At 39.6% G+C, this 25,338-nt stretch overlaps 2 protein-coding genes across 6 annotated transcripts in view; one reads left to right on the top strand and one right to left on the bottom strand.

The window, feature by feature from the left end:
* The window catches only part of Txlng (taxilin gamma), a 54,465-nt gene extending 33,451 nt beyond the window's left edge, over positions 1-21,014 (top strand). Inside the window, exons 4-10 of one of the 5 annotated variants that reach the window (XM_005358774.3) lie at positions 4,203-4,373; positions 6,896-7,090; positions 9,908-10,027; positions 11,057-11,131; positions 14,159-14,251; positions 16,918-17,013; positions 18,090-21,014. In XM_005358774.3, coding sequence (XP_005358831.1) covers positions 4,203-4,373; positions 6,896-7,090; positions 9,908-10,027; positions 11,057-11,131; positions 14,159-14,251; positions 16,918-17,013; positions 18,090-18,428 — 1,089 coding nt within the window. In that variant the 3' untranslated portion in view covers positions 18,429-21,014. Of the gene's footprint in view, positions 1-4,202; positions 4,374-6,895; positions 7,091-8,117; positions 8,575-9,907; positions 10,028-11,056; positions 11,132-14,158; positions 14,252-16,917; positions 17,014-18,089 lie in introns of those variants that run through there. The other 4 variants (XM_026784712.1, XM_026784713.1, XM_026784714.1 and 1 more) reach the window with 4 other exon arrangements.
* An 82-nt stretch (positions 21,015-21,096) lies between these two features.
* Rbbp7 (RB binding protein 7, chromatin remodeling factor) overlaps positions 21,097-25,338 on the bottom strand; it is a 20,515-nt gene continuing 16,273 nt past the window's right edge. Inside the window, exons 10-12 of the mRNA XM_013350567.2 lie at positions 24,606-24,663; positions 22,262-22,372; positions 21,097-21,527 (exon numbers count right to left, since the gene is read on the bottom strand). Coding sequence (XP_013206021.1) covers positions 21,459-21,527; positions 22,262-22,372; positions 24,606-24,663 — 238 coding nt within the window. The 3' untranslated portion in view covers positions 21,097-21,458. The remainder of the gene's footprint in view (positions 21,528-22,261; positions 22,373-24,605; positions 24,664-25,338) is intronic.

A 25,338-nucleotide genomic window follows, 5' to 3' on the forward strand; every position in this document is an offset into this window, starting at 1 on the left:
TAGACCAGGCTGGTCTCGAACTCACAGAGATCCGCCTGCCTCTGCCTCCCGAGTGCTGGGATTAAAGGCGTGTGGTGCATACTTTTAATTCCAGCACTCTGCAGGCAGCTGGACCTCTGAGTTTGAGGCCAGCTTGGGGTATGTACATAGTGATACCCTGCTCAAAAAGAGAATACATGAAGCGGGGTATCATTAAGTGGTGGCACACACCTTTAATCCCAGCTCTTGGGATGCAGTGGCAGGCAGATCTTTGTGAATTCAAGGCCAGCCTGGTCTACAAAGTGAGTTCCAGGACAGCCATGACTGTTACATAGAGAAACCCTGTCTTGAAAAAAAATTATATGTGTGTGTGTGTATACACATGAATACACACACACACACACACACACACACACACACACACACACATATGAATACATGATAAGCTTTGGAAATCGGAAGTGGCTTGTCATTGGCATTCAGCAGTTCTTATGACTGCCTACACCCTGTACCTATTTAACCAGAATGGAGCATGTCTGCACTATACACATGTACTGCAGGAAGAAATCAGTATCTCAAAAGAAGAGGAATAAGGGGGGCTGGAAAGGTCCTGAGTTCAATTCCCAGCAACCACATGGTGGCTCACAACCATCTGTAATGAGGTCTGCTGCCTTCTTCTGGTCTGCAGGCATACACACAGACAGAATATTGTATACATAATAAATAAATATTAAAAAAAGAAGAGGAATAGGAATATAGGCTTATGAGTGGGTTGCACTTCTCTGTTGACTCTTTGGTCAGTAACATGTCCCTGCTAGACATGGAACATGGCTTTCTGGCTTTCAAAACTAGCTAGCTGTTAGAATCTCCATCACTATGAAGTTGCCATAAATGCTGCTGACTTGGATGTGGACTTCATCTGAGCTGTGCTGCACCATGTCTACAGTGTGCTGTATGTGGAGTTGGTCCTGAACAATCCTCTATGCCTGCTGGGACTAACTGCCAAGTGAGCTTTCATTACTGGCTAGATTCTTTTTTCTGCTCTTTGCCCTTCTCTGTTGGAGTCAACTGAAACACCTACATCACCCCCAGAAGAATCTGTGAATGCCTGAGTCCTTCTTGACTTGTGGCATTATATCTCCCCAAATTTTCAACCTGAAGGTCCTCATTTCCTGCCTGTAAGTCATAAGAATGAAACCTACAGAAATCCTTTTCAATTTTATCCCCACCTGACCATGAGAGAAGTGTATATTTTTTTTAACATGGCAGGGTCTGTGGCCCACAATGCCCCTAACAATTCCTGATCAGTAGGTACATGCCAACAGTATTGTTGAGTTGTAGCAATATAATCCAGAATGTGGTGTCCCAGAATCACCATGTGGCTGCTTAGTGTAAATTAATGGAAATTATTAAAGAAAGCAAAAATATCAGTTCCTCAGTCAACAATGAAAAACAAAAAGTGTTTTTGCTTTTTAAAATTTTATTTAGGACTACACAGATGAAATAACATAAAAAGGACAAAAAGGATTAGTGAACACAGGGTTGTGATGGTCCTAGAGTAGAGGTTGTTGACAGTAAGTAGTTCAATCTGACTCTTCAGCCTCTGAAATTATATTGCCATGCTTAGTCCATAGTAGGGCAACTTTACAAATTATATAAAACCAGCAATTCTTCCTGGAGGAATTTCTGTAAAAGTGTTAATATCAGTAAGTAGATAGTTTGGTAGGAATTTTTGGTTAGCTGGTTTGGTCTTTTACAGATGTAGTTTTATATAAAACCAGCAATTCTTCCTGGAGGAATTTCTGTAAAAGTGTTAATATCAGTAAGTAGATAGTTTGGTAGGAATTTTTGGTTAGCTGGTTTGGTCTTTTACAGATGTAGTTTTATTCGTCCAAGGGTATTCTGGAACTCACGTTGCCAAGGATGTCCTTGAACTCCTGATCGCCTTGCCCCCATTACCCTCCCAAGTATTGGGATTGCAGGCATGAGCCACTATATCTTTCTACAAGGTTTAGTGCATTTTGAAAAGCCACAAGATGGCATTCTTGTTCTTTATGACTCTGCATCAATTTCTTCAAAGATGTTCAGGAAGGTTGGTAAGGCTGCCATCTTATCTGTTAGTGTGGATGTCACCTTGAAAAGGATTCATTTTATTCAAGCCTAAAATAGTAGCAATTCTTACAGAGAACCCTGAGTGCTGCTTAGTTAAAAAGTTCTAAATTTAGTTCAATAATGTGTGGATATATTAGGAAAAAAAAGTTCAGTATTGATTCATAAAACACCAGCTTTTATGTGTATGTGTGTGTTTATGTGTGAGAGAAAGAGTGCTGGTACCTTAGTGCCATAAGGTGCATGTAGAGGTCAGAGGACAACTTTCCAGAATGAGCGCCAAGGATTGAACCCAAACCATAAGGTTTGCTTGGCAAGCCCCCTCCCAACCCCAGCGACCTTATTGTGCCGAAACAACATCAGCTTCTTTTATAATAAAAATAAAGACAAAAAGCACAATAATCCTTTTTTTTATTTAAATTTTTTTACTTTATGTATATGGGCATTTTGTCTGCATGTATGTCTGTGTACCGTGCATGTATCTGGTGCTCTTGGAGACCAGAAGAGGGTCTCAGATCACTGGGAATAAAGTTACAGACAATTGTAAGCTGCCTGTGTATCCTAGAAATTGAAGCCAGGGAGTTACAGATAGTTAAGAGCATCATGTAGGTTCTAGGAATTTCACCCAGGTTTTCTAGAAGAGTAGCCAGTGCTCTTAATAACCACCGAGCCATCTCTCCAGTCCCAATAATCCCTCTTTGATTTCAGCAAATCTTAATAGATAGGAAAGAGTCTATAGACAGAGAGCTACCCAAGAAGCAGAAACTCAAGAGACGCTAGCTTTGCAAACTAAGTTACGAACTGAGAACATGAAACTTCTGGACAAGAAATAGATCACTTCATAGGATTATAGCTGGAAACTGAGGAGCCTAAATTGCCTGTGAATCACTGATTTAAAACCAGAAAGATCTGTAATTAGTCTCTGAAGTCCGTCAGAGGTCCGCAGGTCAATGTAGAGAGTTTCAAGATTCCAATTCCCACCACACTCTGTACTCTCGGGCAATTCTTGGGATGATATAGTTATATAAAATTTGGATAATAAAGTGGAACTTGAATATTGAAAGGTTGTTTTGAAGATGAAGTATATCTAAATGGCTGAAGAAAGATTAAGGTCATTTTTGTCTACACTAAATTGCTTACCTTCCTTACAACTAGAACAGAGAGGCATTGGTAGTGTCACATAGCATGAAACAGTTTGAATAAAATTATATGATGCAGTATTACCCCCCTCCTGCATGCCCTATGATTGGGTGATGCTAGAGATGGAACCCTGCCCCAGTGTTACATGTGGGAGGCAAGTGCTCTTTACTGGGCGAGCTATAACTTAATCTCTTAGTATTTGGCACACACTGAATGCATTATCTGAGGAGGCCAGAAGAGGGTATCAGATCTCTCTGGAGTTACAGATTGTACTGGGAACTGAACTCTTTAGATCCTTTGCAAGAGAAGCAGCAAGCACTCTTAACCATGAAGCCATCTCTTCAGTCCAATAGTTGGCTTCTTTTATATTTAAAGGCTCATATTGTAGCCCAGGCTGTGCTGGTATTCATTATGTACCCCTAGGCTGGCCTTGAAATCATGGCGATCCTCCTGCCTCTGCCTCCCTGAGTGCTGGAATTAGACTGGGCTCATGACATCTGAATATTCATCTTTATTGAATAAAATGTTTGTGATGCTCACATTTTTTCCAGGACCTTCATGCTGGGCAATGAACATTTTTTTTTAAATTAAAATGTCATGCGTGTGTGTGTGCGTGTGTGTGTGTGTGTGTGTGTGTGTGTGTGTACATACACGCACGTGCCCATGGGGGTCAGAAGAGTGTGATGGATCCCTTGAAGCTCTCCAGCTTATAGGCAACCATGAGCCACCTGAACTGGTTCCCTGGAAGATCAGTAAGTGCTCCTAACTGCCTAGCCACCCCTCCAGCCCTAGCTCTTAGTTGAGTTTGGTGGCACATACTTATAATCTCAGGTTGAGGCAGGAGGATTGAGGGTTGTAGGCCGACCTGGGCTACATGATGAGTCTAAAAAAGAAAACTGATTCTTCTAGCATTCACTGAGGTACTGAGGGGCTTTTGATATGCTTCCTGAATGTAAAGTACTTGATAATTTTAGCTGGAGGAGAGCAGAAATGTTCAGAAACAAATGAAGATTATGCAGAAGAAGCAAGCCCAGATCGTGAAAGAGAAAGTTCACCTTCAGAGTGAACACAGCAAGGCCATCTTGGCAAGAAGCAAACTGGAGTCTCTTTGCAGGGAACTTCAGCGTCACAATAAGACCTTAAAGGTTAGTTTTTATTTATTTTTTTTCTATTTTACAGAAATAATGTTCTCAGCTGATTTTACAAGAGGTCATTTTGTATCTATTTGAAATCTGTGCCTACCCAGAGACGAGATATGAGCCTTTCTGGTTTGCTTGGGCTGATGCTTCGTATGAGACAATATAATGTGAGACTGATAGTATAGCATTGTGTGTTAAATGTGGGTTTCCTGTTCGAAAAAAAGGAATTCCCTCATTCCCTCATATCTTGGTCACAGGGAATAAGTAAACATTGCAACCCCCACTCTCTAGCTTCCTTTTTAAAAGGCTTTATTTATGTGTATGGTGTTTTGCCAGCATGTATATATATGTACCATGTCCATGGCTAGTGCTGGAAGAGGACAAAAGAGGGTCTTGGATATGCTGTAACTGAAATAAGTTACTGATAGTTATTAGCCACTCTCTGCTGGGTGCTGGGAACTGAATGAACATGGTTCTCTGCAAAAGCAGCAGTGCTCTTAACCGCTGACCTATCTCTCCAGCCCACCCACCCCCCTCTTCACCCACCCCCCTCTTGAAGCCATGCTTTAGGAAGGCCAGGTTGCTGTAGAAAACTAAAGAAGTCGCCATGAAATGAGAAACTGGTAAATTTAGAATCAGTGTTTTCAGAAAGGAGCACTGCTGAGCACTAGGTGGATGTCAGGGCTGAACTGCCCAACATTCTGTGGCCATTCCCAGGTACTGAGTACTTTTGGCAGTTGCAGGTAGATCTTGGTAGATTATACAGGAAGAGTGAGCAGATACCCAAAGATGATTTGGTATGCATGGAGGAAAAGAGAAAAAAGAGCCATGAAAAGGATCTGCCTCTTAACATTGTAGCTGGCCTATTCTTACATACAACAGAGTGGGATTTTGAGCTGGAACTCTGAGCAAACGCCCCATCTCTTAACTACATCCCAGGGACCTAGATACAACAGCACTTAGGACATGGATTTTTCTCCAGATAGGAATTAACATTTGCTTCCTTTTAAGATTTTATTGGGGTGGGGGGTGGGTGTGCACACACACGCTCACAGTGAGAACCTGAATCTCTTGGAGTTATAGGTGGTTGTGAGCCACCTGATATGGATGCTGGGGACTGGACTTGTGTTCTGTATGAGAGCAGTAAGTGCTCTTAACCCCTGAGCCATCTCTTCAGTCTTACTTTTGATCTTTTATATTTATTTTACTTAAAAAAAGATTTATTTATGTGTATGAGATTTTTGCCTGCATGTATACCTGTGTACCAGTAGATAGCTGGTGGCTATGATCAGAAGCAGGCATCAGAAATGGGAATTACCCTGAACTGGAAGTTATGGATGGGTGCTGGGAATCAAACCAAGGTCCTCTTAACCACTGAGCTATCTCTCCAGCCCTGAACCTTTAAATAAGATACCTCTTAATGAGATGCCTGGGCTAACAGTGTATACCTGTAATCATGGCTACTTAGAAGACTGAGGCCAGAAGTAATGCAAATTTAAGACCTGCTAGGCTACAGAACAAGTTCAAGGGCATCCTGGGCAACTTAATGAGATCTTGTTTCAAAATGAAAAATAAAAATTGGACTGGGGATATAGCCTACTCACTTGCCGAGTATGCTCAAAGCCCTTGTTTCAATCCTTTTAACTTACTTCCACTACCCCCAAATTAAAAGTTAGGAGGCATTTTTCCCTATAACTAGTTGTTTTAAATGTAGTAAAATTTACATTTGAAGGTAAGCTTTTTAAAATAAGTATACCATTGGTCTCTTGACCTCGTAAGAGAGGTGTGGCCTAGAAAGTAAACTGAAGGAGGGTTGTCTGCTGAGACTCATCTAAGTTGATTTCTTGTGTGGTTATCAAGAAGCCTGTTCCAGTATACAGTCAATTGATATAACTGGGACTCTAGATCTCATCACTCTGTATGTTTTTTTTTTTCCTTGTTTTTTTCAAGACTAGATATCTCTGTATAACAGTCCTGGCTGTCCTGGAACTTGCTCTGTAGACCAGGCTGGCCTCGAACTCAGAGAAAGTTTCTGATCCTAAGTAAGGAGGACAAATTGTACTTTAGAAGCAATGTTTCAGGGCAGTCACAGCAGCTTTTCTTCCTCTCCACGTGCTAGGCAAATACTTTTTTTACCAGGCTGCATTTCTAACCTTTTTTATTTTTGGTGTGTGTGTCCATTTGTGTGTTGCGGGTAGTAGAGTAAGTTTGCATGTGGAATCCCTCCAGAGCTAGGATTACAGGCACAGGCTGCCATGCCCTACTTTTTATGTGGGTGCTGGAGATTTGGACTCAGTTCCTAGGCTTAGACAGCAGGCACTTTACCAACTGAACTATTTCCCCTACCCTCTCGTTTGAGACAGGGTCTCACTAAGTTGCCCAAAGTGTTCTTTAATTCACTCTTTAAGCCCAGGCAGGCTTTGAACTTCTCAGCCTTGAGTAGCTGAGGTCACGGGCCTGGCAACAGCAGCTTCTTTGAGCATTTTGCTCATGGGTGTACTATTAACAAAAATTCCTTTGGGTATTAGGAGGAAAATATGCAGCAGGCAAGAGAGGAAGAAGAGCGACGTAAAGAAGCAACAGCACATTTCCAGATTACTCTAAATGAAATACAAGCCCAGCTAGAACAGCATGACATACATAATGCCAAACTCCGACAGGAGAACATCGAACTGGGAGAGAAGCTGAAGAAGCTCATTGAGCAGTATGCAGTGAGGGAAGAGGTAATACCATTCAATTGCTTTCCACAGTTTCTCCCTATTAGTAGTAACTTCTGTTTACTTTAAAAGTATTGTTACAGGATGTTTTAGAATTCTTCGTGTATAGTATAAGGTGGATTTATTGACTAGGGAAAGGATCAAACCATTGCATAACCAGAAAGATTAAATAAGAGTCTATCTGCATGAATAGGCAAGATATTTTCCAGTTTTGTTAAATACTAGTTCCATGAAGTACTAGAAGATGGCAATTTTCACATTATTTTCTTATCTGGACTAATAACGAATGAATGCTTGGCCCCGGAATACCTTGCATCTCAAGACATTTGTGATAATCTATAGCCATTTCATTACATCTGTGTCTCAGGTTTATGTTTGTTTTTGATTTTTTTCCTGTTGATATTGGGTTTTGCTTATTGCCCTGGGTGGCTTCCAATTCATGGGCTTAAATATATTTTCCTGTTTGAACAGCCCAGCCCAGCCTTTACATTTAAAAAAGTATTCTTTTTTTTAAAATGGGGTTTCTCTGTGTAACAGCCCTATCTGTTCTTGAACTAGCTCTGTAAACCAGGCTAGCCTCAAACTCAGAGATCTACCTGCCTCTGCCTCCTGAGCGATGGGATTAAAGGCGTGTGCCAACATTGCCTAGCAACAACTAATTCTTTAGGTTTTTGCACTGCTAGTGGTCAAATCCAAGGCCTTGGCCATACTATATGAACTTTCTGTTCCTAACGTAGCTACCCTCGACCCTATTTTTTTTTTTTTTTGGTTTTTCGAGACAGGGTTTCTCTAGCTTTGGTGCCTGTTCTGGAACTAGCTCTTGTAGACCAGGCTGGCCTCGAACTCCCAGAGATCTGCCTGCCTCTGCCTCCTGAGTGCTGGGATTAAAGGCGTGCACCACCACTGCCCGGCCCTATTTTTTATTTATCTTTTAGTGTTGGGATCAATCCCATGAACCTTATGTATGCTAAGTATGTTTCATCATTGAACTTATATCCTGGACCTCTATCTTTTCTGTTTTTGTTTATTTTAGGTATGGTCTTTTTCTGTGGCCCAGGCTAACTTGAAACTCCCTATATTCCTGCCTGGCCTGGAACTCATGGCACATGTCTTTGCTTTCTGATTGCTAAGATTACAGGTGTCCTGTGTTTTTTTTTTTCCCAGTGTCTCACTATGGTCTTGAATAGGTTTTGAGTTTTCAACAGTCTATTTTTAATTTTTCATGTTTGTCTTTGTCTGGATGTGGGTTTGTGCACATGAGTGCAGTGGCCACAGAGGCCAGAAGAGGACTGGATCCCTTGGAACTGAAATTATAGGTGACAGTGAGCTGCCCAAGGTGGGTGCTGGTAACCAAAATCGGAGCAGCACTTGTATTTGCTGAGTCATGTCCCTACTTCCTATGGCTTGAACTCATTAAAAATTTGTAAAAATTATTTCATGTGTATGGGTGTTCTGTTTGCACATGTATCTGTGCACATAAGGTGTCAGATCCCCTGAAACTGGAGTTATAGTTGGTTGTAAGCATCCATCCATGTGAGTGCTGGGATTCAAACTCAAATTCTCTGGAAGAACAGCCTTAAAATTCTTAAATTCATAGATATTTCAGTATATAACTCAGAAAGCTCTTTTTGGCCATAAATTTTCACATCTAAAAAGTGAAGTTAGCATCTGCTTGTCTTTTTAAAATTTATATGTGTGTGGGTGCCCCAAGAGGTCAGAAGAGGGTATTGGATTCCCTGGAGTTGGGATTACAGGCATTTGTGAGCTGCCCATCATATGTACTGGAAAACAAACTTTGGTCCTCTGCAAGAGCAACAACAAGAAGAGCAGCAAGAACACTTAAGCATTCCTACTTTCCTGTTATTAAAAAATCTGAATTAAAATCTAAATAAAGTTTGTCTACTTCACTAGATTATGTCTCATCTCCAAAATACAGATTTCCTTGGTCTGTTTTTATTATTGAAGAGCTTATTAAATAAAGTTTTGTGGGTTTGTTGTCATTCAGGCTAAGATTTACTATTAAATTATTAAAGCCCTAGTTTTCATTTTGGTTTCCTCTGTAATCCTGGCTGTCCTGGAGCTTGTTATGTACACCAGGCTGACCTCAAATTCACAAAGATCCTCCCACTGGGATTAAAGAAGTGTGTCTCCAGGCCAAATCCTAATTTTCTTACAACGATTCTTTTAATTTTATTATTTAATGGACCATTTCTTCATTAGAGAATCATGTGTTCAAATTCATGAATGAAAATATAATCTGCCATTTTAATACCTAGGCTATCTTATCACCAACTAGTATTCTTCCTGTCACATACCATACTATAACTGGAAGAATCCCAATTCTGCAGTTCCAAGGTGGCATGTTTTGATATCTGGTAAGGTACCAAACACCTTCTTTGGTTTGACTCAGCAAACAGATTCTGGCACTGAGATTTAGCAGGACAGAAACTTACCTAATTGATAAATTTGCCTTCGTTTGGCTTTGACTTATGCTGCCTTCAATTGAGGAATTTAGCAAAATTTAAGGGTAGGGAAAAAAGGAATGGGCATAAAAGGTGTGTGTATGTGTGTGTCTTGATGTTTACTTTCTCAGTACACAGTAGAAACAAGAATTTCAAAGCTTGTAGTGGTGCCTAGCTCCAACAGCGCAATGTTCTTGCAGGTGGTGTCAAACATTGTTACAGGTGTAGGGATTGAAGACCTAAATTATTAGCTATGTGAGTTTTACAGGAAAGCAGGGCAAGCAGTGTTTTAACATCTTATATTTCCTCCCCATTGTGTTCCTCCCTTCATGAAGTGATGAAAGGAATTCTTTTTTCATAGCACATTGATAAAGTATTCAAACACAAGGAATTGCAACAACAGCTTGTGGATGCCAAACTTCAGCAAACGACACAGCTGATAAAAGAAGCTGATGAAAAACATCAAAGAGAAAGAGAGTTTGTAAGTTCTGTTCCTTAAGAAAAAAAAAAAGAAAAAAGGTATTGCCAGTATTTTAACTAAAACATTTAATGTCTCCCAAGGGGTATGATAGTTAATTATTAGTTCTAGAAAGCTTTTGGCTACTTCTGTTCAGAGATCCACTTGCCTGTCTCCCGAGTGTCTCCCACTGCCAGGTGGTGGTGGCGCATGTCTTTAATCCCAGCACTCAGAAGACAAGAGGCTGGTTTATCTCTGGGAGTTCGAGGTCAGCCTAGTTCTAGGACAGCAGAGCTACCCAGAGAAACCCCGTCTTAAAAAGCAAAAAAAAAAAAAAAAAAGAAAAAAAAAGTAAAATAGAAGAGTAAAGATAGGCACCACCATACCTTGCCCTAGTTTTGTTTTTGAACAAGTTGACACTATGCTCCGTGTAACTATTTTGTGAGTTTATTGAGTTGGGGTCTTATTGTAGCCTTGGCAGAAGATGAACTTGAACTCATGAACCACCACACCCAATTTATGATTTGCTAAGGACTGAACCCCAGGGCTTGTGGATATACAGCAAGCGCTCTATCAACCGAAGCATCATCCCTCACCAGTTTTTTCTTGTTTTTTTATGCTTAGAATCCTGTTATCTAATTTCATTTCTTTTCTCCATAGCCTTCTACCCAGTCTTATCTTGCTCCTCAGGTAGCTCAGCCATTTGAGGTACTTAGCAGTGTTTTCTGCTAATATTAGACGTGTGATTATTTTTACCTAAAATACCACCCTTAAACCTGAATTTTGTAAATTGTTTTAGGCCTCCACAGTACCTTTACCTTTTTCTAATTAAGAAGTAAAAGATGCCTTTCTGCTTCTGTAAGCATTGCTAAGAAGCATAATAATGGAAGGTGAATGTAGACAGCAACTGAAAGAAGGTATTCCATTTTTAGGGTAGTCATTCTTGCTAAAACAGTGAACAAAAGGGTGCGGTAGAATTGGATCATTATTCGATGTTATATTCACAGTTGTAATTGCTATTAGCACTTTTGCAAGACTGTTTCTGTTTTCTAGTTACTAAAAGAAGCAACAGAATCCAGGCACAAATATGAACAAATGAAACAGCAAGAAGTACAACTAAAACAGCAGGTAACTTGATAGTTCGGGATAGCAAATTTTAAGAAAAATTGTTCATTTAATAAGTACGTTCAATCTTCTCTAAGGTGGTGTTGCTCGTTCCCAGAAAAGGAAGCAATCACACATATCTCTTGGAAGTCTCTTTTCCGTTAGGGTGACCTTCCAAATTTGAGTGCCTTGGTTTATAGTACTAAAAGACTTATGTCTTAGTAGGCTCCCACTCCTAAATCTCAGCCCAGCTGGGATAAAATTAGTTATCCATCTTTCATGGCTTTCATTTGTGTTACCTCATTTCTCACTAAAGGAAACTGACAAACTTCCAGATCCAAAGAATATTATAAAATTTCACATGCCTTAACATATTTGTAATTTTGTGCCAATTTAGCACCTAAACGGTTTTAAAACTACTTATAACCATAGTTTCACTTGTAGGTAGTTTTGTGAAATGCTTTTAGCGAAGGCTTTCTCTCCTTTTCACTCCAGATTCTGTAGTTGTTACAATGTTTGGAATAATAGTGTGTACTATTCATCTCTTTTCTTGAGCAGATGGTCCGAGAGACTTCTGTCTTAATAGGTGAAATTAGGTGTTTGTAATTATAATCTACCCCCTTTTAGCTAAATATTATTGAAATAATTATCAAGTTTAGTGCAAGGCTCTTTAAGTAATACTCTAGATACATTAAGCCTGGCTTCAGTCTTTTTTTGAGACAGGGTTTCTCTGTGTAACAGCCCTGGCCATCCTGGAACTAGCTCTTGTAGACCAGGCTGGCCTTGAACTCACAGAGATCCACCTGTCTCTGCTGGGATTAAAGGTTTGCGCCACGCCCAGGGGTCGGCATCAATCTTTATAATCACCTCTTCTGGATATTATTTATTATGTATACAGTGTTCTGTCTGTACGCATGCCTGCAGACCAGAAGAGGGCACCAGATCTCATTACAGGTGGTTGTGAGCCACCATGCGGTTCCTGGGAATTGAACTCAGGACCTCTGGAAGAGCAGTCAGTGCTCTTAACATCTGAGTCATCTCTCCAGCCCGAGGATACTATTTTTTTGAGTTGGGTAGGACATTTTACAGTATTAGTGAGATAAACTTCTTACAAAGCGATTCTAACTTTTTTGAGACAGGGTTTCTCTGTGTAACAGCTCTGGCAGTCATGGAACGTGCTCTGTATACCAGGCTGGTCTCAAATTTAGAGATCTGCCTGCCTCTCAAATACTAGGATTAAAGGCATGCATCACCACAACCTCGCAAAGCTAGCCTAATATTTTTCACCATAAGTTATGATCATGCCAGAAGACTGGTAGGAAATTCAAATCCCATTACTGCTCGGTCCTATACATTCAGTTGTACGAATAGAGATGAGTATCAATGTGGATGAAGTATAAAGTCCATGTTTCTGCAGATGTTGATAAACTGACCTTTGCCATCTGTTTCCTTTGCTGTCGCTATCCTTTTCAAGAGTTGATCTCATTTGCTGCTTTTACTGTGGTATTTCATTGTAGTTGCCTTGACCCACTGTTTTGTGATTAGCCATGTAAGTCCAAGTGTAATGATAGTTAATGTCTATTCACTACTGTGGGCCAACATTGAACTCTCTAAAGAGACAGCCGTGGTATAGGTGCGGTGGTGGCGCATACCTTTAAGCCCAGCACTTGGGAGTACGAGGCCAGCCTGGTCTACAGAGCTAATTTCAGGACAGCTAGGGCTGTTACACAGAGAAATCCTGTGTCAAAGAGAGAGACAGACAGACTTCCTTTGGATGTCCCATCATCAAAATAGGCTTCACTAAAACTACTGGAGAGTCTAATTCCAAGTGCATTAAGAGCTCTCGACTCAACTTGAGCACCACTGTTGTTCCTGACTTCAGGCTGTCAGCCTCGGATGTTAGAGTGGAACACACCTCCACTAGCTTATGCTCAATCCTCAGCATTCTATTGCAGTTCCTATTCTTTTCCTACTCTTTTATGCAGATACTCCTTGTTGCCTGTCTCCTAGTGATCACTTCTAGCCTGATGAACTTGTCTGCTGCTGCTTCCCCCACAGCAGCACCTACTCCAAGTGCTTCCCATATGGCACACACCCACCTATAACTGTGGGCGGGCTGCCTTCCATCTCAACTTCCCACATTTTGTTAGATGTTATCTATAATATTCCTCTCATCACTGGTTACATGGTCTTCTGGTGTCTAAGATTAAGAATCTTATGTGCATGAATGCTTTGCCTGTGTGTGTGTGTATGTAATATATGTATATGCCTGGTGCAGAGTCAGAAGAGGGAATTACAAATAGTTGTGAACCTCCATGCAGGCACTGGGAACCAAAGCCCACGTTCTCTGCAAGAACACCAAGCACTCTTTCCATCCTGCCCCTCTACTTCTGTGTATTTTGTGATCTCAGGAGAGGGAAAAGAATCTCTTCCTCTGGACTTGTTTCCTCGTAATAATATTAGACTATCTCTGAACGGTTCCCTCCTGAATCTTAAAGCTTTTCCTTTCTTTTGACATGATGTCCTTTCCTCTCTGGTAAAGGGTGGGCTAGCTTATGTTTGATATATGTGTGCGTGCGTGTTTGATACATACATACATCAAATTCCTTGAACTTAAAAGAAAAAAAATGGTGCTTCTTACTTTTTATTCTTTCCTTAATCATCTCACTATCCCCAACCACCATTCTGCCTGCGCTCAGGAGATATTCTTGATACTAAGCAGAAACATGGTCTTTTAATTTTCACAGGTTGGGGCATAACTCAAAGCTTTGCAGGGGCATGAAATTTCTGACTGCCACACCCAATGCATTTTAATTAATGGGGTTATAAGTAATGCTAATATTCCTGCATTTTAAATATATGTTAACAGCAATAACCTCCCAAGTACTAGATCTCTGTGAGTTATTAGAATTTCAGGCATCTGGCTGCTATCCCGAGATTGGGTGTTTGCTGTTCTGTCATTTATAACAAATACCATCATGTAGTTAAGTTTATGAGTTTGAATTGTTTACCTGGAACTCAGAATAACCAACTTTTTATTTTGTTCTGTAGCTTTCTCTTTATATGGATAAATTTGAAGAATTCCAGACTACTATGGCAAAAAGCAATGAACTTTTTACAACCTTCAGGCAGGAAATGGAAAAGGTATTTGTATGTTTTTTAGTAGACTGAAATATAAAAGGGATATTTTGAGCTCTTTATTACTTAGAGTGAGTTTATATTGTTATGATACTGTCTTTTATATATCTTTCCAAATAGAGGGCTATATTTAGTCACTTTTTTCTTTAGTGTGCCCCCAAGAAGCTTATCTTTATACTTTTAAGATTTTTCCTTACTTGCAGTAAATTCCTTTTTTGTTGTTTTGTAACAGCCTGGCTCTCCTGGAATTTGTCCCATAGACCAGGATGGCCCTTGAGATTTGCCTGCCTCTGCTTCCCAAGGGCTGGAATTAAAGACTTGCACCACCAATTCTCAGCTAACTTAGAAATAGGCCTTTTCAGTCACGTAACAGGCTTAACTTCTAATCATTTCAAAAAAAAAGTCCTTTTCTTGGCTACGTTAAAAAAGTAGACCAGACTGGCATAATTTGACATGACCTTGAATATTTAATGTTCTATAAGCTTAGCCCACCACACCCCATGTTTTATGTTTTAGGAGTTTCACTATGATTTCCAGGTTGGTCTTAACCTCTAAAATTCAAGCAGCTCTCTTGCTTAAATCCTCAGCCTCTCAGCCCAGGTAACTGCCGCTATAGGTACATATCACATCAGACTATAATGGAGAATTTTTAAAAGTAGTGTTCAAGGGGCTGGAGAGATGGCTCAGAGGGTAAGGGTACTTGCTCTTCCAGAGGTCCCAAGTTCGATTCCCAGCAACCACATGGTGGCTCACAACCATCTGTAATGAGACCTAGTGCCTTCCTTGCCAGCAGTACATTGTATGTTCAATAAATAAACCTTTAAAAAAAAGTAGTGTTCAAAAGTATTATAATAGTGTACAGTGTAAGCCACGACTATTATTCCACTGAATTAGAGTGTTGGTTGATGTTCCAGAGCACCCATGTTGGGTGGTTCACAACCATCTGTAACTCCAAGTGATCTCATGCTATCCCTAGTCTGGGCATTATGCTCATGTGCATATACCCCCCAGACACATGAACACACACACACACACACACACACACACACACACACACACACACACACACACACACGGCTCCATGGTTAATAGTGGCTGTCATTCCTTCCTCTAGAGGGCTCAGTTCAGTTTCAGCACCCAAGTCAAGTCAATCATAAATTACCGGTAACTCCAGCTCCTGGAAATCCAATGCCCTCTTCTGGTCTGCATGGGCACCCACAGCCATGTGCACATAGATAAACACATAAATAAAATATAAATCTTTAAAAAGCGTGATTGTAAACAAGTTGTTCTGACTTTGTGCCCCCCATTTACTGTGTGTATACATGCATGTGCAATGGCACATGTGTGAGGGTCAGATGACTAATTCTGTGAGTAGGGTCTCTCCTTACACCTTGTAGGTTCCAGGGATCAAACAGGTCTCCTTTTTTTTGGGGGGGGGGGTTCGAGACAGGGTTTCTCTGTGGTTTTGGAGCCTGTCCTGGAACTAGCTCTTGTAGACCAGGCTGGTCTCGAACTCACAGAGACCTGCCTGCCTCTGGGATTAAAGTGCTGGGATTAAAGGCGTGCGCCACCACTGCCCGGCCTTACTGGCTCTTTAAAGGAAATAAAGACCCACCAAATTCAGATAGTGTTTGGCTCATTAAACATGTGCTCAATTACCAGGAGCTAAATAGTACTCAGATTACCACCTTCAAGTATTTTAGACTTAGTAATCTGGAGACTTCCATGAGCAGGTGATTTGTTCTGCCTACCAGTCCTTTGAGTTGATAATCCGATCGAGGGGTAACTGTTAGGCACAGTAAGTATTAGCTGAATTCCAGCACATGCTCACTGTTGAAGTGGAACACAGTTCAAGACAGGGATTCCCCAAATTTGCTATCCTTGTGGAAGATCCTGTGGGATGGAAAAATACAGATCACTGTGGGTCAATACTCAACTCAGTTCTTCCATGAGCTCTTTCCACCGCCTTTGTCCTAATTTGTGTTAGCTACCAGTAGAAAACATCTGGTCTGCCTTGTTCTGTTTCCCTTAATAGCACCTGGGGCTCAGTGTCCTGACTTGAAAATCACAGCTGGAATACTGAGAATGTGACTAATTGATAAGCATAGATAAATCTCATTCTCAACTTTTCTTGTAGCAGAAGTTTAAGAATTTTCCTTTGCCCAGGCATATTACATGCCTTTAGTTCTAACAATCCAGAGGCATAGACAATCAGAGGCCAGCCCAGTCAGTGCTACACGCACACACACCCCAAAAATGTTCCTATGATGCTTTTGAGTCTACTTTATTATCTTTAGCAAAATTTTTCTAATTCACAAATGATTTATGCTTGTAACAGCTCAGTGAGGCAAATGCAGAGAGGGAAGCAACATTAAAGCTTTTTTGATAGGACAGCTGGTAGGATAAGAAATGGAATTAAATTAAGCCCTGGAGAGATGGCTCAGTTAAGCTTACTTGTTCTTGCAGAGTACGCGAGTTCAGTTCCCAGCATCCACGTGGTGGCTCACAACCATCCATAATTCCAGTTCTAGATCTGATGCCTTCTTTTCACCTCCTGTGAGCACCAGGCACATGTTGTGCAGACATACATGCAGTCTAAACATTCACATATATGAGGAAAGTTTAACTGGTAATTTAGGATTTTAAAGTTGAATTATGTTCATTCACAGATGACAAAGAAAATTAAAAAACTGGAAAAAGAGACAATGGTATGGCGCACCAAATGGGAAAACAATAATAAAGCACTTCTCCAGATGGCTGAAGAGGTAAGATGGTTCCGAGATTAGGATGTGTCATTAGTTATGCGCAGGGTACGATAGTGACTGAGTAGACTGATGCCTTTCCTCGTAGTTGGATAGTGGTAGAGTCCTGAATGAAGGATCAAACATTTTATTTATTGCCCAGTTAATACAAGCATCCTCTGAGACAATGTTTTCTCAAACTTGAATTTATAATAATTCTTGCTATAAAATGCCAGGATTACTAGGTCCCAGCCAAAGGTGCTGACTGTCAAGTTAGGTCAAGCACTTGCAAGAATGGCTAAAAGTGACTGGGCTTGGCGGTGCACACCTTACCAGCACTCAGGAGTCAGAGACAGGAGGATTTCTATGAGTTTGAGGCCAGTCAAAGCTACATGGTGAGACCTTGAGAGACTAAAACAAAATCAATTGAGAGGTGCTGATGCATTGTCCAGGCCTAGGGAAGCTCATTCATTGGACTTCCTAGTATGACTACCAGCAAACACCCCGAATGCCTTTCTACCTGAAAAAAAAAAACTTTTTGGCCATGTTCCAAGTGAAAATGTATTGCTTGCAGTCACTACACATCTTCATAAATTTGACAGGACTGCACAATGTTAGAGCACATGTGTATAAGAATCTTATTCTGCCAGGCAGTGATGACACCTGCCTTTAATCCCAACACTTGGGAGGCAGGTACATCAAAGCCAGCCTGGTCTACAGAGTCAGTTTTAGGACAGCCAGGGCTAAAGAGAAATCATGTGTGAAAAACAAAACAAATTATTGTTCTAAGTAATCTTAGTTTTGCAAGTCTTTGACAACTACCTTCAATTTCTTTAAAGTTAATGTGAAATTTCAAGTTAAGGGGATTTCATCTACTTTTAAGAACAAAATTTAAAGCCATTACTATTAAATAGCACAGACAATCAAGGCATGAAAGTATTAGGTTTCTAAACTAGACATATAATAAACAATACCAGGTAGTTACCAACGTGGTTCAGTGCAGTTATTTTTGTTTAAAAACAACACCTAATTTATATTTAATGAGGTTATGGAACTGTCGACTGGTTTTGTTTTTCATTTGACAAAAAAAAAACCAACAGAAAACTGTCCGTGATAAAGAGTACAAGGCCTTTCAAATAAAACTGGAACGGTTAGAGAAGCTGTGCAGGGCTCTTCAGACAGAGAGAAATGAGCTCAACGAGAAGGTCGAAGTCCTGAAAGAGCAGGTCTCTATCAAAGCAGCAGATGGGGACTTGGTGGCACCTGCGATGCAGCCCTGTGCTGCCCTGGATTCATTCAAGGAGATGAACACTTCAAGAAGAGCCCTGGGAATGCACTTGGAGGCTAGGGCCAAAGCCAAGTCAGTGAGTGAGAGAAGAAGTGCTGCACAAAAGCCCTCATCTTCAGGTTCTGCGCAAGGCATTGAGTCAGTTGACTAGGGTGAAGTGTGATCACTGTATTGAGAGATATATTTTGTGTATAACTTCCTCTGTTAGTAGTAACTATTGGTTTTGTGGTGAAGATTTTCTTACTTTTTCTACCATATCTGTATTTTCTTAGAACTACTGGACTTATGTGGTACAGGAGGCTGCTTAGCAGTTTGAAATAGTTTTAATCTATAAATTTCCTTCATCTATGTTGCACATCTGCCTCATTTTCCCCTTTGTTGGAGTGCATGTCTTCATTGATTTGTCCTTTCTCTTTCTGCTCCTTGCACCTAATTTTCCCAACTAAAATCATTCAAGACAGGGCCATTAAAGGAACTATGTTCTCATGATGGTTCCTTGATGTGAAAACAATTTTAATTTAAGCATTTTGGCCCCTTAATACAAAGGAAAATACCAAGATGATTACCTTTGCTTAATAGCCTATTTAAAGGGGGAACATGTCAGAAACAAGCTTAGCATTTTTCATTCAAATTAGCTTTTCTTGATTTACTTGACAAATTGAGATGACCATATAACCCTGAAGTTCTGACAGAACATATATAAAGATGTTACTTGTGAATCAAAATAGGATGAACAGACAATGTTTCTGTGACTAAAAGTGGTCATATTGTGGTGATTTGGGGATAGAATGTACCACATGTGAAATTAATTTGGACTATCTGATGATTACTGTAGTAGATGGTAGTGGTTTATGTACATGTTCTCCATTTCCCACAAAAAGCTTATTCTTTGAAAACTGCTCTTCCTTGCAGTGCTTTGTGAGTTTAGAACAAGAATAAATTCATATGAAGCTTATATTAGGCAAAAGCTTTTTTTCAGTCCCTACAAGTTCCATCAGCAAAGCACTTTGTTTCCAGAAAGAAAATTTAAATTACGAATCAGCACTAACTAAAACATTTAGTTTCCAAAGTAAAAAACACTGGAACCAGCATTTTTTTTTAATCTTGGGAAGACTTGGCAGATTGTTTACATAGTCAAAACGACCTCTAACTTATATAAGCTTTCTGGTTCATTTTTCTTTTCTTAGATGTTGTCACTTAAAACAAACCAGTATTAATGTTTCTATACTTTCAATTGGGGAATTTCAAAACTAAGCAAAACATGTCTTAGTTCTTTTTGTTTTCTCAGTGTTGAATGTGGCTCAGCCATGCAAACTACTAGAAGGTCTTTATTATTTTGGTATAATTTGCAATGAAATGCTTTATAAAGTAATTTTTCAAAAGGTTCAAGTAAACACACCACATTCTATTTAGCAAATCTTTCAGACTGACACTTGTTGAATTGCTTACTGGACTGAATAAACTCTATTTCTCTTTGTTAAAAGTTTTATCTGTAAACTCCTGTGACTAAACTGGATTCAAAGAATTGAAAACTGTCCAAAAATAGAAAACAGTCCCGGGAATAGAGTATCTTTTTAAAACTATTCCGCATTGGTCATGTAATCAAGGGGTCAGACAGTAGAAGAAATTCATAAAGTTGATTATTACTGTCAGTTCATCAGAAACAAGAACAATCCCTTCCAATAGCCTCATAAATTCTCTCCCACCTTCAGCTACTAGAAATACTGGATCATTTCCCCTGAAGATATATCAGAAATATAATCTACTTTGAAATTATTACTAATGATCACATTTCATAAATCTGCTGGATACACAGCTCTTAACATTTTATTAAGCCACGTGTGTAGCCTGCCACATTTTTTGTGGTGCTTGTCCTGTGTGGAAGACTGTAAATCTTGAACCTGTTGCATATTTTCAAGGGCTTTATAAAGCAATGTGACTAACAGTCCTGGCCTGCTGCTTTTGGCTTACGTGCATTTTTAGCTACATGTTTGGAGGACAGGGATTCTGTCTGGTAATGTATTCAGAATCTTTCCTCCTCCCATTACTCTGTGAATAAAACAAATGGGACCTCAGAGAAGGATACCCTCCCCTAAAGTGATCACCTCACCAGCCCAGTGTTGTGGCTTTGTAGCACGCCCTGTATCTACCATAATCTAGAACACTGTAATGCTACTAGGCTGGCCCAGAAAAGGTTTAAATGTTGAATTCACTTACTGCATTTGGTGCACTACCATGCAATCTTGATGTATATTTATAGTGGCAATAGACCCCAAAATGTAGCGAAAACTTGGGTCTTGGATATCAGGCCATTTCATCCTCAGACTTGTAGAAGTACATTTCCTGGTCTTGAGACCAGTATTTTTTAGTTATGTATGCAACTGCCTTTATTACACACCTGGTTATCACAATTCAATTCTCAGGTGTTGCAGAAAAATCTACCTCTTTCAGACTGTAGATGGAAATAACTGTGAAAAAATGCAGATATCTTCTAGTTTGTGCTTTATTTTTACAGCCCACGTCTCTCATGAGGATAGGAATTGTTAAGAGGCAGTCTTGTTTTGCTTTTCAAATACATTTTGTAGAGATTTTTCACTAACGTGAATCTGATTTTATCTACTCGATTCTGTATAGATTAAGTAAATATGTATGATGAATTTAACAGCTTTCGTGTATTCTTTGGTTGCCCATGTGGCCTTAATTGCGTACAAATCCAAAGGAACAATTTTACCTATTTCTCCCGGAGAAAGGAGATATGTATGGGAGCGTGCACATACATCCACCCATTCCCAGCTTCTAAAAGAACAAAGCAAACTTTATTTTAAAACTTTATTTCTGCAAAGCCAATCAAGAAGTGTTGAAAGGAAAAAGTGTAAAAGGTATCTTGCATATTTGGGAACTGCAGCAAGCACTTAAAAGTTTGCGAAAATGAGGACTTAAAACAATTGAATCAAAGGCAATACCCAGCAACATGTATTTTAAAACAATAATGATGTCCTTTCTTAAGCAACATTCCTCTTTTTCCCCCTAATAGCTACAATATGATACAATACGCAAAAGCTCACTTGAAAGTGCTAGAATGAGAGGGTAAAGAACGCCATAAGCCATCCCACTTACATTTCCTACTATACAATGCCTTTTTGGCGCAATACATTCAATAGAAACACCTCATACTTTGGGTTTAAGATCCTTGTCCCTCCAGTTCCGATGTAGTGACATCTGACTCTTCATCATTGTAAATATTTTCAGCCTGGAGATAACCAAATAAATTCACAGGTAAAAACAGAATGTATATCTGTGAATATACATTTTAAAATTTACTGTCAATTTGCTTTAGTGTTCAGTACCCTTTAAGTTATTTGCCAATATATAAGTTCCCTAGACATACTTAGTCACCCACACACTATTACTATTTAATCACTGTTCAGAAAAGGCATTTTCTAAAATTTTTTCAAGCATCACTTGGAACAGTGGTTAACTCAGAAAGTCAGATATTTAGTGTTCCTCATTAGAAAACTCAGCATCTTTGAACATTTTCCTCCCATATTCTTATGACTGCACTGATGATACCAGAACAATCAATGTCAAGGCTGCCGCTGACAGTTCATGACAAATGTGAAACAGATGTTGTGCATGTTTACTTATATGAATGTGTGGATAAAATGGTATTGAGCTAAACCTTACTATGTTGTTAAAATGGAAAAGGTTTAGGAATTTTAACTATTACTACTCTGTGAATGTGTAGCGGTAAGAAAACTTTGTGGAGTTGGTTCTCTCCTTCCACTTTTACTTCAGACAATGATCTTATTATCAGGTCATATGGTTTGGGAAGGAAGCGCTTTACCCCCTGAGCCATTTTCCAGGCTCAGAAAAAGTTTCTTTAAACTGTTCCCATACTATACCTAAACAATAAAAGATTTCTATTACATTCTATCACCAGTGAAACAGTTTTACAAGAGTTATGAAAAAAATATTTCAACTCACCATCTGCCATATCTGCATGATGTTATCTTCAGACACTGAGCAAATGACCCAAGGTTCATTGGGGTTCCAGCTGAAGTCTGAAATCTTGGCAGTGTGTCCTCCATGAATAAACTTAATAAAAAAACCACGAAAGTCTTGATTTCATATCCTTTCCTATTGTAAAACTTTCAAGACTTTAAAATAGTTTCTAGAAGCCTTCTTAGGCTGCCCCACAATTTAGAGTGACATGGCCTCTATAATCGATTCACACCCCCAATATTCTAAAAAATTCCAAACTTTCAGGAAAAGGACCAGAATACTACAGTGAACACCTCATAGTATTTTGCTATGTTCTAGTCACACATGTGCCCACACATTCAAACAGCTCAAGCAAGTTATTCATATCTTAAGTAGCAGGTAGGACATTTCATCCCTAAGTTCTCTGGCCTCTGCCTATAATAAAAACATTTTCCTGTAACCAAGCATTTCCAACATGTATGATCATGTACTCTTTTATGGGCCTAACCAAGGAAATTTCCCGGTTGTTCTCTAGCCCTCTTTAACAGTAGCCATTCTTAGCCTGGCGATGGTGGCGCACGCCTTTAATCCCAGCACTCGGGAGGCAGAGGCAGGCGGATCTCTGTGAGTTCGAGACCAGCCTGGTCTACAGAGCTAGTTCCAGGACAGGCTCCAAAGCCACAGAGAAACCCTGTCTCGAAAAAAACAAAAACAAAACAACAAAAAAAAACAGTAGCCATTCTTCCTCTCCTTTCTTAAAAAAAAAAAAAAAAAATACTAAGACTCTTAAGATCCAAACTGCAGCAATGAACTTTCCCAAGAAATACCCAAGAAGGGATCTTATTTTCTACAAGAGATTACCTCATAAGAAAGCAATGTGCCAAGTCAGGCGGTGATGGTGCACACCTTTAATCCTAGCACATGGGAGGCAGAGGCAGATAGATCCGAATTTAAGGCCAGCCTGGTCTACAGAGCAAGTTCCAGGACAGTCAGGGCTGTTGCACAGAGGAACTATGTCTTGAAAAAACCAAACAAAAAAGGTCACTGTGCCCAATATACTTCATATCAGGACTTAGAGGAATTGATTCATCAGAAGAACAAAAAGTTTGACGAGTCCTCTGCCCACTAGGTTATATTCAATCTAAATAAAACTCCCTAATTTTATCAGTAAAAAAATCCTATCAACACTTGAAACTGAGGCTAGAGGCCATCTACAAAAAAAGAAAAAAAAGGGGGGGGGCACAACTTCCAATAAGTGAATGGTATGGTAAGCAGTTACAAATGAACAATCTCATGCCACATACTCCCTCCCCTGTCCCAAGCAGGCTCTTGCTCTGTAGGCCAGGTTCAAACTTCTGACCCCCCCCCCTTGCTTTTAGTTATTGAACCACCTCTCTAGCTACTAATTTATTACTCTTAAATAGTGAAAGTACAATTTGACTTCAAGTTTTCTTTGAATACAGCAAAATCTTAATAGATTTTAAAAAATATTTATGTATATGTCTGAATATATACACGTGGATGCAGTACCCATAGGAGCCAGATGTGTCAGATCCCAGATTCCTCTAGATCATTATGAGTTACCTGGTATGTGGACTGGACTGTACTCTGGTCCTTTGTCAAGGACAGTAGGTATTCTTAACTGCCAAGCTATCTCACTCACTAACCCCCTAGTGGTTTTTCATAAGGACTATATTATAAAATTATTGCAACTATATATAAAGAGAAAACTGCCTATAGACAAATAACTTTCTGAAAATACTATAAAACCATGAAGGCTCTGCTTCACAAACAAGACTTCGGAATACGTACGCCACAATGAAATATTTAGATGCCACCATCTGGTTCTGTTATCAGTTTATTGAGAGATAATTTTACTTGCTCTCCTTACCCCTCCTCAGGTAATACTGTCCACTGTAGCCTCAAAAGTCAAGACTTTCCTTTCCTGCTTGAGCTTCCTGGGTGGTCAGATTATTCATTGAGCTACAATGAGTGCCGAACCTACTGGTCTATCTAAAACTCCTATCCTTTATTTGCCTGTGGCTGCTGGGCACAAGCGCCAAAGGGACTAGGGAGCTTTCACAAAGTGGGCGTTAGTAAACACCTGTGTCTTGGGCTTACTCTAAAGATTTTCAGATACTATATTCAAGTTACCATCACTTAAACATTTCCAGAAAACTTCTGGGGCTGTATTTAACATTTTTGATAAATGTCAGAACCTATTCACTTAACTTCCTAGACTTCCTCTTTGAAACCACTAGCAAGCTAAAACTTGAAGCTCTGACCCATTCCTGAGATAAACTAATGAGAAATATGGTATACATCTGATATTTAACCTAATACATACCAGGAGCTCTGGAGGACCATCTTCTGCATCTTCTGCAGATTGTTCTTCTCCAATTTTACTATTAAGAGAATAAAACATTCATCATCAAAAAGTTTTCCATGAAGTTTTATCTACCCATCCATTATAAAAGTATTTCTCAGGCTGGAGGGATGGCTCAGTGGTTAAGAGCACTGGGTGCTCTTTCAGAGGTCCCAGCAACCGCATGGTGGCTCACAACCATCTGTAAGGAGATCTGTTGCCCTCTTCTGGCGTGCGGGCATGCATGAAGGCAGAATGTTGTATATATAATAAATAAAATTTTAAAAAAGTATCTCTCTATGAGAATTACTTAGGACAGTGGTTCTTAACCTCAGGGTTCAGAGGGGTCTCCTAAGACCACCGGAAAGCAGATATTTACATTATGACTCTTATGTAACAGTAGCAAAATTATAGTTATGAAATAGCAGCAAAAATAATTTTATGATTGGGGGGTCACAACATGCAGGTTGAGAAAGTTGAGAACCACTGACTTAGGATTATTTTTCTATTATAGTATTGTGGTTTATTTCCTGGAAATGAGCTGGAGTCATTCATAATTAAAGTTGCAGAATGGAGAAATGTTGCTCATAATAAACATTAGCTTAAAATTCCTTCAATATTTTAACTGTGGTATTGATGCATCACAATTCATACACATACAAAAGTAATATACAGCCTCTATATTCTTTTTTTTTTTTTTTTTTTTTTTTTTTTT

Source organism: Microtus ochrogaster, chromosome X (assembly GCF_000317375.1).
Source record: "Microtus ochrogaster isolate Prairie Vole_2 chromosome X, MicOch1.0, whole genome shotgun sequence".
Taxonomy (NCBI): Eukaryota; Metazoa; Chordata; class Mammalia; order Rodentia; family Cricetidae; genus Microtus; species Microtus ochrogaster.